The 16119-nt window shown below is 47.1% G+C and overlaps 1 protein-coding gene across 6 annotated transcripts in view; it reads left to right on the top strand.

Moving 5' to 3' along the window:
• Nucleotides 1-1422: 1422 nt before the first annotated feature.
• Nucleotides 1423-16119, top strand: part of CSPP1 (centrosome and spindle pole associated protein 1) — a 142339-nt gene continuing 127642 nt past the window's right edge. For 5 of the 6 annotated variants that reach the window (XM_074985747.1, XM_074985744.1, XM_074985743.1 and 2 more), the window contains exons 1-2: nucleotides 5241-5378; nucleotides 8842-8953. In XM_074985747.1, the coding sequence (XP_074841848.1) occupies nucleotides 8852-8953 (102 nt within the window). In that variant the 5' untranslated portion in view covers nucleotides 5241-5378; nucleotides 8842-8851. Of the gene's footprint in view, nucleotides 1430-5240; nucleotides 5379-8841; nucleotides 8954-16119 lie in introns of those variants that run through there. The other variant, XM_074985742.1, reaches the window with a different exon arrangement.

Genomic DNA, 16119 nt, shown 5'->3' with positions numbered 1-16119 from the left:
TGTCCCTCTCATGGGCTGGGTCTACACGTGCCCCTTCCTTTCGAAAGGGGCATGTTAATGAGTGGGTTAGAAAGATGCTAACGAGGTGCTGCAATGAATATGCAGTGCCTCATTAGCATAATGATGGCCACAGCAATTTGAAAGTGTGGCTTTTCAAATTGCACACTGCCCATGGAGACGGGACCCTCCGAAAGGACCCCCCCCCATTTTTGAAAGCCCCTTTTTCCTATCAAGGGCTTTCAAAAACTGGGGGGGTCCTTTCGGAACGTCCCATCTCCACAGGTGGCGAGTGATGTGAAAAGCCACACTTTTGGATTGCTGTGACCGCCATTATGCTAATAAGGCACTGCATATTCATTGCACTTCATATTCCTTGCAGCGCCTTGTTAGCATCTTTCAAACCCGCTCATTAACATGCCCCTTTCGAAAGAAAGGGGCACGTGTAGACACAGGGATGCAGCTTTGGGGATTCCTGAGCCAGGGGGAGGTTTGGGGCAGTGGTGGAAATGAGCGGGGCTCGGGTGATGGGAATGGACAAATTTTTTCCCTTCCTCTCCCCAGCCCACCAGTACTCCAGGCCAGATTGCAAAACTGCTTCTGCCAGGGATGGCCTTGCAGGCTGGGAGTTTTGAGATCTCTGTTTACAGCCTTTGAAAGTTGGGAAGGAAGGCATGGGACAGCACACTCAGTGGTGAACACAGTCCTCTGGGTAAGGACTATTTCTGTAAAGTATTATGCACTGCTATATCATAACAAAACAAACCAGCAGCTATATAGCACTTTAAAGACTAACAAAACAATTTATTAGGTGATGTGCTTTTGTGGAAGGGACTCACTTCTTCAAGAGGAAAGGTCATCACCTAATAAATTATTCTGTTAAGTCTTTGAAGTGCTACATAACTGCTGGTTTGCGCTAGAATACAGACTAAAAGGGCTACCTCTCTGTTGCTCTATTACAAGCATGCAATGGGATCTCTCCACATGGGACTTTCTCGGGACAGACAGGCCAAGTTAGGAAAATGGTGCCTAATGCAAACGCCTGGTTGTGAGCATCCAATTGCAGATCAGGAGCGTTGACTCTACATCCACGGGGGAGGTCTCCTGTTCACATGCAGAGCTCCACTGACTTCTACAGGGTCATTCTATACGGATTCAGTTGCTGAATTAGGGTTTAAGGCTGCAGAAAAGGCGAGAGAGATTGAGATGGGGGATTCCCGGCAAGGAGGGTCTCCCAGTGGGTTGGCTCCCTAGCGTTGTGCACCGAGAGGCAGCTGCGCTCACCCGCCGGGGGAGGCGGGTCCAGGCTCCCGCGCAGCAGGGGGCGCTGTTTGCAGTTGCGGCGGCGGGTCTTCGGGTGAGGCGGTGAAGTGAGAGGCGGGGCGGGAGCCGGGGCTGCCTTTTGCGAACCCGGCGGTCCGAGAGCGAGCCGGTGAGTGACGTCGCGGGCTGGCTGGAGCCGGGACGGCGGGCCCGATCCGGGGCGCCCGGCGGCGCCCGTTCCTGAGGCTCAGCTGGGGGCGCAGGGAGCACCGGCTCCCAGGAGCGGGGGGAGCGGGCGCTCTGCTCCGCGAGGGAGGCGGGAGCGGCGGCCCCATGTTGCGAGCCGCGGCGGCCCGGGAGAAGCGAGCGCGCCGGGCTCTGAGCCCCGCTGCGGGGCGGAAGGAACGGGAGGGGCCGGTGGGGGGAGCTGCGCCCCCCGGGAAAGCGGGCGGGGCGGGGGAGCGAGAGGCCTCGCTAGGCCCAGGCAGGAGCCGCGGCCGTTTTTGTTGTAAGCTGGTTGCCTAACAACGCGGAGTAGCGTCTTAAAGCGGCAGAGCCCGAGGCCGCCTCCGCTGCTCTGTGTGCGGGGAGCGCGCCCAGGGTCGCAGTTCCTTCCCCTCACTGCAGGGAGCAGCACCCCTGCAAGCCCAGCCCCGCGCTGCCGCGGCCGCCGCCCTCTGCTTCTCTCCGGTGTCCGGGGCTGGCCTGCCCCGATCGCTCTAACGCCCCATCTGTTCGTCGCAATCTGTATCTCAGCGGCTTGTCTCAGTAACCAGGCGTTTTTTTTTTTCGTGGTGACAGTGTCGGAGGGTAGCTGTGTTAGTCTGTATCTGCAAAAACAGCAGGAAGTCCTGTGGCACCTGATAGACTTTTCGTTGCTTTATTTTTCGTATCTCCCATAAGTATGCGTATCTGAAAGCTGGGTAATACACATTTGCTTTTTTTGTTGCGTCTTACATGCAAGCTACCCTGAACTGCGTTACAGTCATATAGGATTGGAGAGGAGCGGAAATTAAGAGGTACTGCAAATAGGCAAGGGAGAAAAGAATGATTTCCTGATAAAATCTGAAAAGTGGAAGATTGGAGGGGAAAAGTGGAAATCGAGGAAGCAGCTTGCTGCTGGGAAGAGCTGCAGAAAGAAGAGCCTATTATTACTGTTAGGGATCCAGGGGAGACAAGTGCTTATAGTTTTGAAAAATCCAGAAGATATTGCTGAAACATTTAACATAACTTTTAATATAACAGCTCTGTGGTTGTATAATCTGTAAATGCAGTGACAAAACATTTAATCAGACTGTGGTAAACATGTTTGTTTTTAATGTATCTATTTTTTCCTCTAATATATCCCCTTGGGGATATTACGTAGAATTGATAGGAGTTGTGGTTCTGTATGTTTTTTTGGCATGGTAACACTTCTTGCAGTACAATGGCAGTGTAGTGTATGCAAATGAAAATACAGAGATCAGTTTAGATTTTGCTCATGAATTTTCTCCTTTATAAACCTGTGGCTTAGAATCGGAAAAGGGAAATCGGGCAGGGGGATGGAAGAGAGAGGGAACAGGTTGAGAGACTGTTCTTTACAAAACAATAAAATAAACACAGTATTCATGTAGGTGCCTTCCCAGCATCTCAGCAGGGGGGTCTTGTAGAGGCACCAATCTTGCGTATACAGCAAGAAGTCCTGTGGCACTTTGTAGATTAACAGATATTTTGGAGCATAAGCTTTCGTGGGCAAAGACCAGATACATCTGATGAAGCGTGTCTTTGCCCAAGAAAGCTGATGCTCCAAAATACCTGTTAGTCTATTAGGTGCCACAGGACTTCTGCTTTTGAAGATACAGATTAACATGGCTACCTCTCTGATACTTCAATCCTGCATATGTGTGAACATGCTTAATTTTAACGTGTGGTCCTGTTGAAATCAATGGGACTACTCAAGAGAATGAAGTCATACTCATATTTGGAAGCTGGGGCCTTAGCTGTTATAGGAAAAATCAACCAGAGTATTTCTCTTCTTGAGCATTTTCTTGTTCTCTGCTCCATCTCATACCTTATATATCTCTAAATTGCATTCCACAAGGTGACTCCTTAATTATCCTTATGTATTGTGCAAAGTTTCTTTCCTATCTGTGAGGAGGGGAGAAGGAGAAAATGCTATGATAGCAGGGTTTTTAAGTAAACAAAATATTACATTGAATTAGGTTTTTTTAGTCAATAACTAAAAATAGCAGCAATTAACATATTCAACACTTACATAATGCATTTCTTCTCTCAAGTACTGTGTGCATGTGTATGTATTAGAGGCACAGATGTATGCTACAAGAAAAAAAAATCATGCTTTTATAAGAGTATGCTTTAAATCAAGGTGGACAATAAGCAGCCTGGGGAGGGAGGGGCTAGGCGGGGGCCTGGAGAGGCAGTTAGTCCCTGACAGGCTGATGGCACTTTATTACCTATGCATCTGCAGGTGCAGCTGCTTGTGGCTCCCGTTGGCGGTATATTGCCATCCCTGGTGAATGGGAGCAGTGTCCTGGTCTGCAAACTGCCTCGGCTTATCGGTCACCCCTTTAAACATTGTCACAGCATTTTCTCCTCTGTCTTATGTTTGCAAGGGGTGTCAGTTGAGTCTGAGAGCAGTACTGCCAAGTGTGCTGTGATCTGAATCTCTCCATTCTGCCTTTCGCTTTGTATGCCCTGCCTGGTGATTGCTGCTGCTGCTGCTGCTTCATTTTTAGTTCTGACTGCTGCTGTTACTGGGAATAACTTTCCTGAAGGGTCTAGAAAAGTGTAGGATCTCTGTAACCACAGGAAACTTCCCTTCCTCCTGATAGTTAATGGATCTGAGTGTAGTTTTAGGGGTTTAACCTCCACAAAGTTCTTTGCATGATTGGGGCCGAGAAAGTTATTTATAATTCCAGAAGGAATATTTTCAGATGAAAGTATGATTTGCATTTTGAGAATATCCCTTTAATCCTTGTAGCATTCTGGTTCAGAAAGTAATTCATTTCGGTATCTTTTTTAAATTTCAAAACTATTCTTGGAAAATAAATGCTGAAAAAATGACAGAGTGCTTTTTCAATGGCATTAAACTGAAAATCAGAAACTATTAAAATCAGAAAATATTAAAAACAAGGTGGCTTCTTCAGCTGCAACTGTAGCTCACAAATTGAATGGAAATATATCATTCACATTTTTATTAAGTGAATTTTCTGAATCAATGTATACAACAACCCTCAATGTTAAAGTTTTGCTTTTCAGGTACAAGTAAATTCAATGTTTCCTCCTCTTCTCCCCCATTACCCTGTCCTCCTCACCTTTCCTCTGAGACCCTGGTATTCTGCATAATGGATGGTTTGAACAGGAGAGGCAGATCCCACAGCGAATGGGTAGATGATGTCATAGATTGGTGTGGAGCTAGCCTCCAGGGACAAAGCCACTCCACACTGCATAGGGAATGATGGAAAGGAATATTGAGAGAGGCATCAAACACCAATGGGCGCTGAGCCCACGGTTATTCATTAGAAGAGATCCTTTTCAGTAATTTATCTGGCAGTTGACTCTCATGATTGTTTCACAGGGGGCTTACAAAATTCCTACACATTTTTAAAAAGCTCTATCAAATGTAAAGGAGTGAGCTGTAAAGATATTTCCCCAGCTGTATTCTGTGTGTCTTCCTTGCCTTTTAGCAATGTGAAAGATATCTCGAATAAACAGTACTAGTATTTATGATTCATTTGTTTTACTGAGAGGAATTTTGAGTTTCTTTACCATCATTTGCATACTAGTGCAGTTAAAATTTATCTGAATAGGTACCGTGACTGTGTTTTTTTAATTTCTTCATGAAGCTTTTCAGAACTTTGTGTTTAAAAAGTTTTAAAATATTGGTATGTTTATATCTGAATTAGAACACTGCAGACCATACAAATATCCATTTACCAGTTTTTAAATCTCTTGAACCAGGTTTGGCTTCATCACGCTATTGTGCTGTTACTTGAAACAGAACTCTTTGGAAACAGTCCCAGTGTTTATCTGTGTTCATGAAGATCAGAAATTCAGTTGCCACAGTCCAGTGAGATTTCTTTTGATGTATGAATAGTTCTGCATTGGTGTTCTTGCAGGTGCGTGTTGTACAATAGATAGTTGGTTTGGGGAAACTCAGTGTTAGGGAATTTACTATGAATAAGCTTTGTGATTCAGTGATCCTTCTGTAGTGTTGAAGATGTGTATGTGGCTGGGAGCATGTCCTTTCTAAGTGACTTTTATCCTTTGACTTTTTCAGTATGCAAACTAATAAGATAAAAGATTTAGTACAATCAGATGGAGAACTTATTTTCGGAATCGATTCTCCTGTATCACTTGTAAGATAACTGGTTTGTCCTGGGACTGCTTTATTTTATGAGAACTGCGTAATATTCTTAGAATGGTACTTAAGAATAATACTTATACATTTTGTACTGTGGCTTTATGCTAAGGGGTTTCTGTAACTCATTATGCTTTAATTTCAAGTCTTTACAGTATTTGCTATCACATTACACTGCACATTCATTTCACTTATTTTGATAGTGATTTTTCCTGCACTGTTGCTCTCCAGCTATCACTTCTCAGTTCAATTCTCCAAGCATATATTTTGTTTATCCACATTGCATCTTATCCCATTAAGCTTTGCTTATTTATGAAACTCTCTTGGTCCTGTGATCAGGATATGTAGGCAGATAAATGATGGACACATGCATGGATAAAAAATGCGTATCTGCATCTGATTCAATATCTGTAAGCATTGTCCATGGATATCCATGTCTGTGGATATAAAACAGATATCGACAGAATTTGCAGGGCTCTGCACATGGGTTGGATTTTAAGAGGACAGTCACAACTTTATAAGGGGGAACAGATGCGATATCATCTTTACCATTCTGACATATCAGGCATTTAGTTGGGTGCAGTGCATGGTTAAAGGGCTCCCCCATTGTCACCAGTGCTTTGGGATATACCTGTTTAGGCATATCCCTAGGATTCACTTTTTAATCTAGGGACGGGGATGGATGCTAGAACCAAGCAGCTAACTTCATCTCCTGTCTCCAGCCAGTGGGAGGATGGTGGATGGCGGCCGTCAGGGGAGCAATCCATTTCTTGAAGCACATACACTCTCACATACCCTATCTTTCCTTCAGAGCACTGCATTGCATCCCCTGTTGACTGTGGGAGAGGGGGAATGTTCATTTTCTGTCTCTCCTACTGTAGCCTCATCAGCAAGCTTACAAATTGAATTCTGTGCAATTTATACTCTGGCCTAGATATTGTCCATGAGATTACTATTACTCACTTAAGTAGCTCCTTTGACTTCAGTGGGGCTATTAAAATGATTAAACACTTGAAAAATGTTTGATTTGGGGTGGTAATTATCTCAGTTTGAAGAACTGCACCATTTATGTGTGCTCTCTGTGGACTTGACCTTATAATCCCTTATTCTCAATGAGGTCTGTGGAACTACTTACATGGATGAAGATCAGCAGGATTTGGCCTGGTGTGCAGTCTGTTCATTGACTTTCTTTTCATTTATACGTCATATGTTAGAATATTTGAAGAATTACTAACCTCTAATTATTGGATCAAAATTATCTCACCTGTAATTTCATTGTTGTGAATTTGACCTGTTTGAATTTGTATTATTTGAGCAAGGTTAGGCATACTTTTTGGCCTGAAGGCCACATCTTTGTGTGAAGGGTCATGAATGATCACAAAATTGGGGGTTGGTGTGTAGGAGGGATTGGCTCTGGGAGGGGCCAGGAATGAGGAGGGCAGGATGGTGCTTTGGGATGGGACTGAAGGTTTTGGAAGGTAAGAGGGGGCATTTGGATGACCCAGTGGACTGGGGCATGCAGAGTGTGTTTACATATCTGAGAGCTCCTGTTGGGGGTGCAGACTCTGGGGTGAGGTTTGGGGTACAGGAGGGTTGGCAGGACTGAGAGGGGTTTGGAGGGTAGGAAAGTAATAAGGGCTGAAGCAGGGTTGGGATGCGGGGCTGCGAGCTTGGGGGTGCAGGATTTGGGAGGTGCTTACCAGTAGTGGCTCCTGATAGCAACAACCCCCCTGTGGCTCCCAGGTGGAGGTGGGGCCATGTAGCTCTGCATGCTGCCAGCTCCGCAGGCACCTCTCCCGCAGCTCCAGTTGGCTGTGGTTCCTGGCCAATGACAGCAGCAGAGGCAGCATACAGAGCCCCCTGGCTGTCCGTGCTTCTGTGAGCTGTGTATTGCTGCTTCACATGCAGAGCAGGGCCAGGCTAGCTTCTGACCTTCTGGTGGGAGCTTGAGGGCTGGATTAAAACATCTAACAGGTCAGATATGGCCCACAGGCCATAGTTTGCCCACACTTATGTACAGGCATAGGTCCTGGAATTAGTGTGTGCACGTGTAGTGGGGGTACTGGTGCATCCCCTGGCTTGAAGTGGTTTCTGCTAAGTGTGGATTTACAGTTTGTTTCAACAGCTCTCTGCATCTGTCCCTGCCTAGAGGCCTCAAATGAGATCTGGGCTGCTATGTAACAACATGATGTAAGAGCAAGTCCCTTCTCTGAGACACTTACAACTAACCAGACAAAGCAGACTATGGGTGTGGGGGGGGGGAAGAAGAAGTAATTTGCAGCTGTCTCTTAGTCTGTAAAGTTCATAATGTTATGATATCTAAATGAAAGCTAAGTATGAAGAAAGAGACAATTAATAGGCTGCCCTTGAGGCCAAATCCTGCTTCCCATTACTCATTCAATTTGTTCCACTGACTTTGGGAATAAGGGTTTATTAGGTAATAAGTTGTAAAGCTACTTCTGTCAAACTAGTAACAGAATTTAAAAATGGACACTTTGCATACTGAATGTATTAAGCCCTCAATCCTGCAGACATTGATGTATGTGCTTGGAGTGTGTGTGTGTGTTTGCAGGAATGATGTTTAAAGCATCAAAAGTGAACTGTAATTTTATCCTATTACTCATAAAACAATCGGGTATTGGAATACATTACAATTATAACACATCAGATCAGCTACAGGTTTTGTAATGAGTCTCACTCCCTACTCCTTAGCATCAGGTTGACAAGTAACCTTGTTGCTGTTTTTCTCCCCTCTGTAGATGGCAAATGGGGGACGACATGGCATTCGTCTGATCTCATTCCCAATTTAAACTGCTAATCAGTTCTAAATATTCTTTTCAGAGATTTTAGAAGTTGAAGCTCTCTCACATTTATGAGCTGCTCAATATTGTTCTCTTATTGGACTGAATTATTATTTTGTTAAACAAAAATATGTTAAGAGAATAGAACTTATATTTCAAAAAGTATTGGATTTGCCTTTTGGAATCTTTTAATTTCTCTCTGAAGATAAATTTCAAAGGTTGCAATATTTTGAGTCTGCTATCTCTAGGGAAGAGGTTGTCTTGTAATTTAACAAAATTTTTAAAAGTTTACATCTTTTGGCAGCTCAATGCAATAATTTGAGTAATCTTGTGTTGGTTAATGAATAGTTTACTGGACAGTAAATTTCTACAGATGCTGACAAAGAACTGTACTGGTACGCTGATGTATGTCTTTCCTAGAATTGAAGAAATGATGGCAAATGATTTAGACCAGTTTATTGAAGATCAAAAGACCAAGTTGGCGCAAGACAAAGCAGAACTTGAAAATGATCCTCCTTATATGGAGCTAAGGGTAAGATTACTATATTTCAAATACTTTTATTGTTTGAAGCTTGGTTTGTCTGCTTCTGTTGTGGTGGCCATAAAATACCGTTATTAAGAAGAAACTCTTATGACTGAGTCACTTGTTGTTAAACACAAAAGCAATCTTGTAGCACTTTAAAGACTAACAACATGATTTATTAGGTGATGAGTTTTCGTGGGACAGACCCACTTCTTCATATCTGGAAATTCTGTAAAAATAAACTGGCACAATGAGAATTTAACAGAAAGATAGAAAAAAATGAAATGAAAACTGATAAATCAGCTACCTAGGATGGAAGGAGGGGTCCAAGGAAGATGGGCGGGAAGAGGGGGATGAAGATTACTTACTGCAGGTGTCTGTTAAATTAAGTGAGTTGCCTGAGGTTACTATGAATATCAAATATGGGGAAACAGTCCTTGTAATGCATAAGGTAACTGCTGTCTTTATTGAGGCCAACACATAAAGTGCCAAACTTGAGATTAATTCCAGTTTTGATGTTTCCCTTTGTAATATGGTGTTAACATCTGTTTTTAGGATGCAGGTTTTAAGGTCTTGGATGCTATGGCTTGCTCCATGGAAACACTCACTGATGGGTTTATGTGTATTCAGATTCCTAATGTTGTTGCAGTAATGTTGTAAAACAATTTCTAATGTCTTTCAATGTCTGTGCTCATAGGGACTCTGTCAAATTGAATTTGCCCCCCTTGCCCCACCCATTTAACTTTTAAATATACATTCACAAATCTGAAGAGTAATGTTCTAGTTTTCGTGGCTTTCCTAAATTCAAATGCCAGTGGTTCATTTTGTTAACACACAAACATTAAATTATAGATCTTGCCAACCCAAGCATTGGTTTCATGCCTGAGAACCTCCAAGTGAAATTTCCTAGAAATGAACATCTGCTTTTGTTATCGAAGCTTAGAGAATGGAAAAACACACACACACAATCAGTATAAATAGATAAATAAGAAAATAATTTTTCTGGAATGGTCAGTTTAGTAAAGTACGTATTCATAACTATGGCCCTACTAAATTTATGGTCCCATTTTGGTCAGTTTCCTGGTCAGAAGATTTTAAAAATAGTAAATTTCATTATTTCAGTTATAGTCAAACCTCGAGTTACATGGGGGTTGCGTTCTTGTAACCTCCGCCTAACTCATTTTCATGCAAGTCAGGGTGGGGAGCCAGAAACCAGGCTGCTGCTTGGTTCCCAGTTCCCTGCTGCTTGCGGGACCTGAAGAACTGAACAGCCCACCAGGGCAGGCTAAGAGCCCCTTCTGCCTGCTGTGTGGCTGTCAGCCTGACAGCTGTGCTGCTGGGGGAAAGGAGGGAGGAGGCTTTTAGCTTTTCCGTGTTTGTGATTTTCAGTTTATATAGGAGCGCACTGAATGATGTCAACATTTTTTTTGCTTTACTTAAAAATATGGTCATAGGTAAATTTCATTAATAGTTTTGTCATTTCAACCTTTTTTTATATGGGTTATGAAAATGAAACATTGGCTATTTATTCAATGACTTTTCATTTAAATAATATTTTTGACTTATTTCAAAATAGAGATCTTGCCCTGTGTTGTCAAGGCATTTCATCCATCATTCAGATTCTATATACTTTTTATAAGAAAAATAGTTGATACCTCATAAAGTCTCCAGTCTTGGAAATACTTAAATGTGAGTAACTTTGCTCACATGAGTAGTCACATATGTAAAGGCCCACTGAGATCACTGAGTAAAGTTATGTGCATGCTTGCATTTGCAAGAGTAGGCCTGAATTCATTGTTAGAAATGCATCTGAGTGACTATCTGTAGGCTCAAATAATCCATACGTCAGTCTGATAAATTCCAGTATTCAGTGACTGCAGTCTTGAACCCATATGCTTCACAGTTGTGTTCTGATGCAGAGATTTAATTACATCATTAACAGCAAGAAGTCCTGTGGCACCTTATAGACTAACAGATGCATCTGACGAAGCGGGTCTTTACCCAAGAAAGCTTATGCTCCAAAATATCTGTTATGTTCCTTCATATTTCTCTCTCCTCGTTATCCTGCCTGCAGTCGATTTTAGATTCCTGTTCACCTATGCTGGTACTCTTTTTCTGGGATAGTAGGGGAATGTCGATCAAAGTTCTTGTTTTCAGAATATGTTTTTTTTTTTTTTTTAAAGGTTCTCTAATCCCATTTTTATTCTCTCCCTTCTTTGTTTGCCTGCCCTGTTATGCTGCTGTTCTATTTGTATCTCTGACTCTTACTGCACTTATTTTATTCTTATTTGCCCTTTCTGGTGTCTCTTGTATGGTCCTCATAGTTTCTTTTATGGCTGTTTACCCATGATTCTCTATAGTGCTGAGAGAAGAAGGCAGGCTTTCATCTTTGTCTTCCCTAACGTTGCTGCCTAGCCACTATTCAAAGCATTGTTGCCAACTTAGGGATTTCACTGTAAAGCTCACAGTATTAATATTTTCCTCAGACCCTCTGCTCCTGGAATCTGGCATTTACAGGAGAATATCTGCTTTCATTTACAAAAAAAGAAAAAAAAACCCACATAACCCAAGTTTTCAGCTCTCATGGGTATGCAGAAAAGCCTGAAAACACTTGCTCCAGTGAAACCTGAAGGTTTATAGAATCATAGAATTTTAGGACTGGAAGGGACTTTGAAAAGTCATCTAGTTCAGTTCCCTGTGCTCAAGGCAGGACTACATAATAATGGTTGATGTTTATGTATTATAACACTTTCTGTAAATAGATGTCAAATAACTGTTTGTGAGCCTATTTATCTCTCCTTACCCACAACATCTGATGATTTTATGAGGTCATGACTCCAGATTTTTGAACATTTACATTTGCCAAATCTGGTTCAGAGCAGCGACAAGGAGTCACCTCTGTTGAAATGTTTGGGTGGGTGTGGACACACTGATTACTACTTGAAAATTGACCCCACATGCCCAGATATTCATTTAGCACAGTGGTTTTCAACCTGTGGACCATGAACTCCTAGAGGTCCACAGACGGCCTTAAGATTTTCAAAGGTGTTCATGCCACCGTTCAAATTTCTTAACGGGTTTTCAAAGAAAAAAACTATCGAAAACCACTGATTTAACAGGAGACTTATCATGATGCCTTGTAAGATGCATCAGATCTCTTGGGAGAAATACAGAACTTGGATAGATTACGAAATCCATGTGAACACACAATCAATTTAAAGTTCTGTTGGAGATCAAATGTAGTGAAGTAATGTATTATTACAAAAGTCACATTTTTAATATCCGTGAAATACAGCATGGGTGCGTCTACACTACAAAATAACTTCAAAGTTAACTTTGAAGTAAGGGACTACTTTGAAGCAGCCTGCAGGGCGTCTACTCATGCTTTCTCTTACTTCGAGGTTAACTTCGAAGTGTCTACTCCATTCCCAGGAAGTTACTTTGAAGTTAATGTGTGTAGGCGCTCTGCACTCCTTACTTTGAAGTAAGGAGTCCTGCAAGGAGGGCCCCCCCGGAGGATGGAGACAGTCTGGCTAACCCAGGCAGGGCCTTGTGGTCCCTGCCGGCTGCCTTAAAGGAAGCAGCTCCCTGACGGCCCCAGGCAGGAAGCTGAGAGTGTGCCACAAGCAGGGGCAGTATGAGCTCTGCCTTGGACTGCCCCTGCCTGAAGCACTTGCCAGCCTCCGCAGCCCCTGCCTCCAATGGCGGCATGGCAGGATCCCCCACCCTTTCCGGGGGCTCCAGAGGAGGGGTCTGAGGAGTTGCAGAACCCAGGCAAGGGCCCCGCCAGGAGGGGACCCCCCTGGACAGAGGTGGAGTTGAAGGACCTCCTCGCCGTGTGTGGGGGAGGAGGAGGTCCTTCGGTAAACTGGCACCTGCCAGCGAAATGCTGAGGCATTTGACCGGCTGGCCAGCGGTCTTGCCGCCCCAGGACACCCTGACCACCCTGGTAGCAGCATCTGAACCAAAGTCAAGGCGCTGCACCAGGTGTACATCAAGGCCTGTGATGCTGCCAGCTGGTCAGGGGCATGGCCCATGTACTGCCCCCACTACCAGGAGTTGCACAGGTTCCTGTGGCCGAGGGAGGTGCCCAGCCCGGAGCACGTGGTGGACACCGCCATTCCTGCCTCTGGACAGTGACGAGGAAGTGGGCCCCTCCAGCGCCGCCAGTCCCCCACACAGAGACTGGCCCACTGAGAGCAAGGGTGATGACGAGGGCTCCAGTGATGGGACCCTTGTCATCACCCTACCCTCTGGAACACCGAGCAAGGCATCATCGAGCTGGGCCACACCCCAACCCCAGGAAGTCACAGCTGGTACGTTCGGGGTGAGTGGGGCATCGCAAGGGATGGGAAAGGGGCCCCTCCCAGAATAGTCCTACAGCCTACACACATGGGGATGGGGGGGTGGTATGGGCTGATCCTCGCCAAGCAGGAACCCCTGGGCACCCAGGATTCCACGGACCAGTGGGTGGCAGGGAGGTGGGGCGGGGGGCAAGGGGAGTGGGAGATCCAGCCCCTTCTCCAGATCAGGAGCCAGCACTCATGGTCTGTCCCCCTGTCCCCTCCTGTCTCCCCAGGTCCCCTGCCAGATGACCAACCTGCAGACCTGAGCAGGCCACAGTTGTGGAAGGCTGGGAGGCCACCCCATCGCCCCAGCCCACATCCCCCCACAGCCGTGGGTGGGCCCCTGGGAGACAGTGGTGGAGAGATGAGGAAGCGGCCGCCAACTGGCCGGTCATGCAGGAGCTGACCGGCGTGCTGTGGGAATGGCTGGCAATGGAGTGGGATGTGTGCGTGAGGCTGGCCAACAGCATGGATTCTGTGCTCCAGGCCTTGGATGGCCACTTTGCCCAGCCTCGCGTCCCCTCCCGCAGCAGCTGCCCCTCCAGCAGCCGCCCGATGCGTGGTGGACCTGTCGCCAGCTGAGTGCCTTGAGCTGGCCCGGTGGCTGCTGATGGAGGCGGGCGCTCCTGGCCCAGCCCCAGTGGCCCCTCCTGCATACCCCGTGGGGGTGGAGTCCGCATCACCTCTACCCCAGCCCTACCTCCCCATGGTCCCGGCCCCAACAGCCCTGCAGGGGACCCCGGTCCTGGGGCGGTAGAGGTGGCCATGGCCGACATGGCTCCTGGCCCCGCAAGCCTCAAACCAACTGACCCAACCCCCATCCCGGCCCCCCTCTCCAGTCCAGTCTCCCACCCAAGCCCCTGCCTCCCCACTGCCAACCAGTCCCCCCGTGCACACCAAAGGTTTCCACATTCCATTCCGTATTGTGTGTTACTTTATTTCCCCCATTAAAGTTTCATGTTCCCACCCTAGCCCATGTCCCTGGTGCTTCCTGGGGGTAGTGGTGGTGATGGGGGACTGTGAGGGGTGTGGGGTGGGGTGTGGTGTGTGGCTGGGGGGGGGCGTGGTCAGGGCTGGCCCTGTGTGAAGGCCCAGCAGAGGGCATCCCAGATCCTGATCCCATACCGCTGTGCATCATGGCACAGGGCAGCAGGTGGCTGCTCATAGCCAGCCCCCCGGTTTGTGGCCCAGCCCTGCGTGAAGGGCTCCTGGCGGCCCTCCACAACCTTGTGGAGGGCACAGCAGGCGGCAGTGACCACAGGGACTTTCGGGAGGCTGACATCCAGCCTAGTGAGGAGGCAGCAAAACCTCCCCTTCAGCCTCCCGAACGCCTGCTCAGCTGTGCCCCTGGCATGGTTGAGGCGACCGTTAAAGGTGTCCTAAGCTGGTGTGGTGTGTCCGGTATCGGGCTGCATGAGCCACGGGCGCAGCGGGTATGCGGCATTAGCCATGATGCAGAGGTCATTGTGATGTCCCCGAGTGGGAGCTCCCACCGGAGGACATAAGTGTCCTCCTGCATCCAGTGTCCCAGCCACAAATTCTGGAGCACCCGGGCGTCATGGGCCCTGCCTGTCCACCCCACACACATGTTCAGGAAATGGCCCCTCACGTCCACCAGGGCCTGGAGTACCACTGAGTGGTACCCCTTCCTGTTTATGTAGGCACCCCCCCTGTGTTCCAGAGCCCAGATCGCAACATGCATCCCGTCCAGGGCTTCAAAACAGTTGGGGCAGCCCAGGTCTGTGAACCTAGTAAGGGCAGCGTCCAGGTCCCCCAGAGTCATGACACGTCGCAGGAGCACTGTGTTGATGGCTTGGATTACCTGTACAGGGAAGGAGGGGATGTCCATGACCACCGGACCGGGGCTCCCCTCCCAGTGGGAGCCCCCTGTCCCCCGCCCCCTCCCCACCACTGGGAGCCCCCTGCCCCCTTCCTGGTTGCCCCTTCCCCAGAGTGGGTCCATGCTGGGGGCTGGCCATACTTCCTTCAGCACTGCTCCGACGGTGGCCTTGCCTATGCCAAATTGATGGCCGACAGATCTGTGTCTGTCGGGGGCGGCCAGCCGCCATAGTGCGATGGCCACCCTCTTCTGCACCTGGAGTGCTGGTTACATGTGGGTGTCCCAGTGCTGGAGGACTGGAGCGAGCCAGTGGTAGAGGTCCTTGAATGTCTGCTGGGTCATCCTGAAATTCCTCAGCCACCGCTCATCATCCCAGTCCTCCAGCACCAGCCGGTCCCACCATTTGGTGCTGGTGGCGTATGCCCACTGGCTCCGGCTCAGGGTGGAGGGGAGGAATGGGGGAGCAGCAGCATGAGGGTGGCAAGGGCCTCAAGGCTGGGTCCCAAGCAAGCGAGCTGCACACGCTGCCAGTGCTAGAGGGTGAACAGCCTGGCCAGCCGGCTGACCAGGATTGTGAGGGCATCGTCCTCGTCGAGGGATGGAGCTGGCATGGTCTGCCACTGTTTGCCTGTGTATGTGCTGCTTCTGTCTTCAGCCTTGAGCACGTGCGGGCGGTAGGTGATGGGAGGGGCCCTTTAAGGGACAGCTGGCTGTGAGCCCAGAAGGCCTTGTCAGCCATACAATCCATGCCTTCATCACTACCTGTCCCCTTACTTTGAAGTAGGGGCTATTTGTGTGTAGAGGTTTAACTTCAAAGTAGGGAAAAGCCTACTTCAAAGTAAGGGAGGGTGCATTTTCTGTGTAGACGTTCTACTTCGAAGTTGCTTACTTCCAAGTAAGCGACTTTGAAGTTATTTTGTAGTGTAGACACAGCCTATTACATGTATTAAAAACCCAAAAGCATCTTTTTTATGGTTAAAAGCTACTTC

The sequence above is a fragment of the Carettochelys insculpta genome, chromosome 2 (assembly GCF_033958435.1).
Source record: "Carettochelys insculpta isolate YL-2023 chromosome 2, ASM3395843v1, whole genome shotgun sequence".
Taxonomy (NCBI): domain Eukaryota; kingdom Metazoa; phylum Chordata; order Testudines; family Carettochelyidae; genus Carettochelys; species Carettochelys insculpta.
This window is presented reverse-complemented; position numbering and strand designations above follow the sequence as displayed.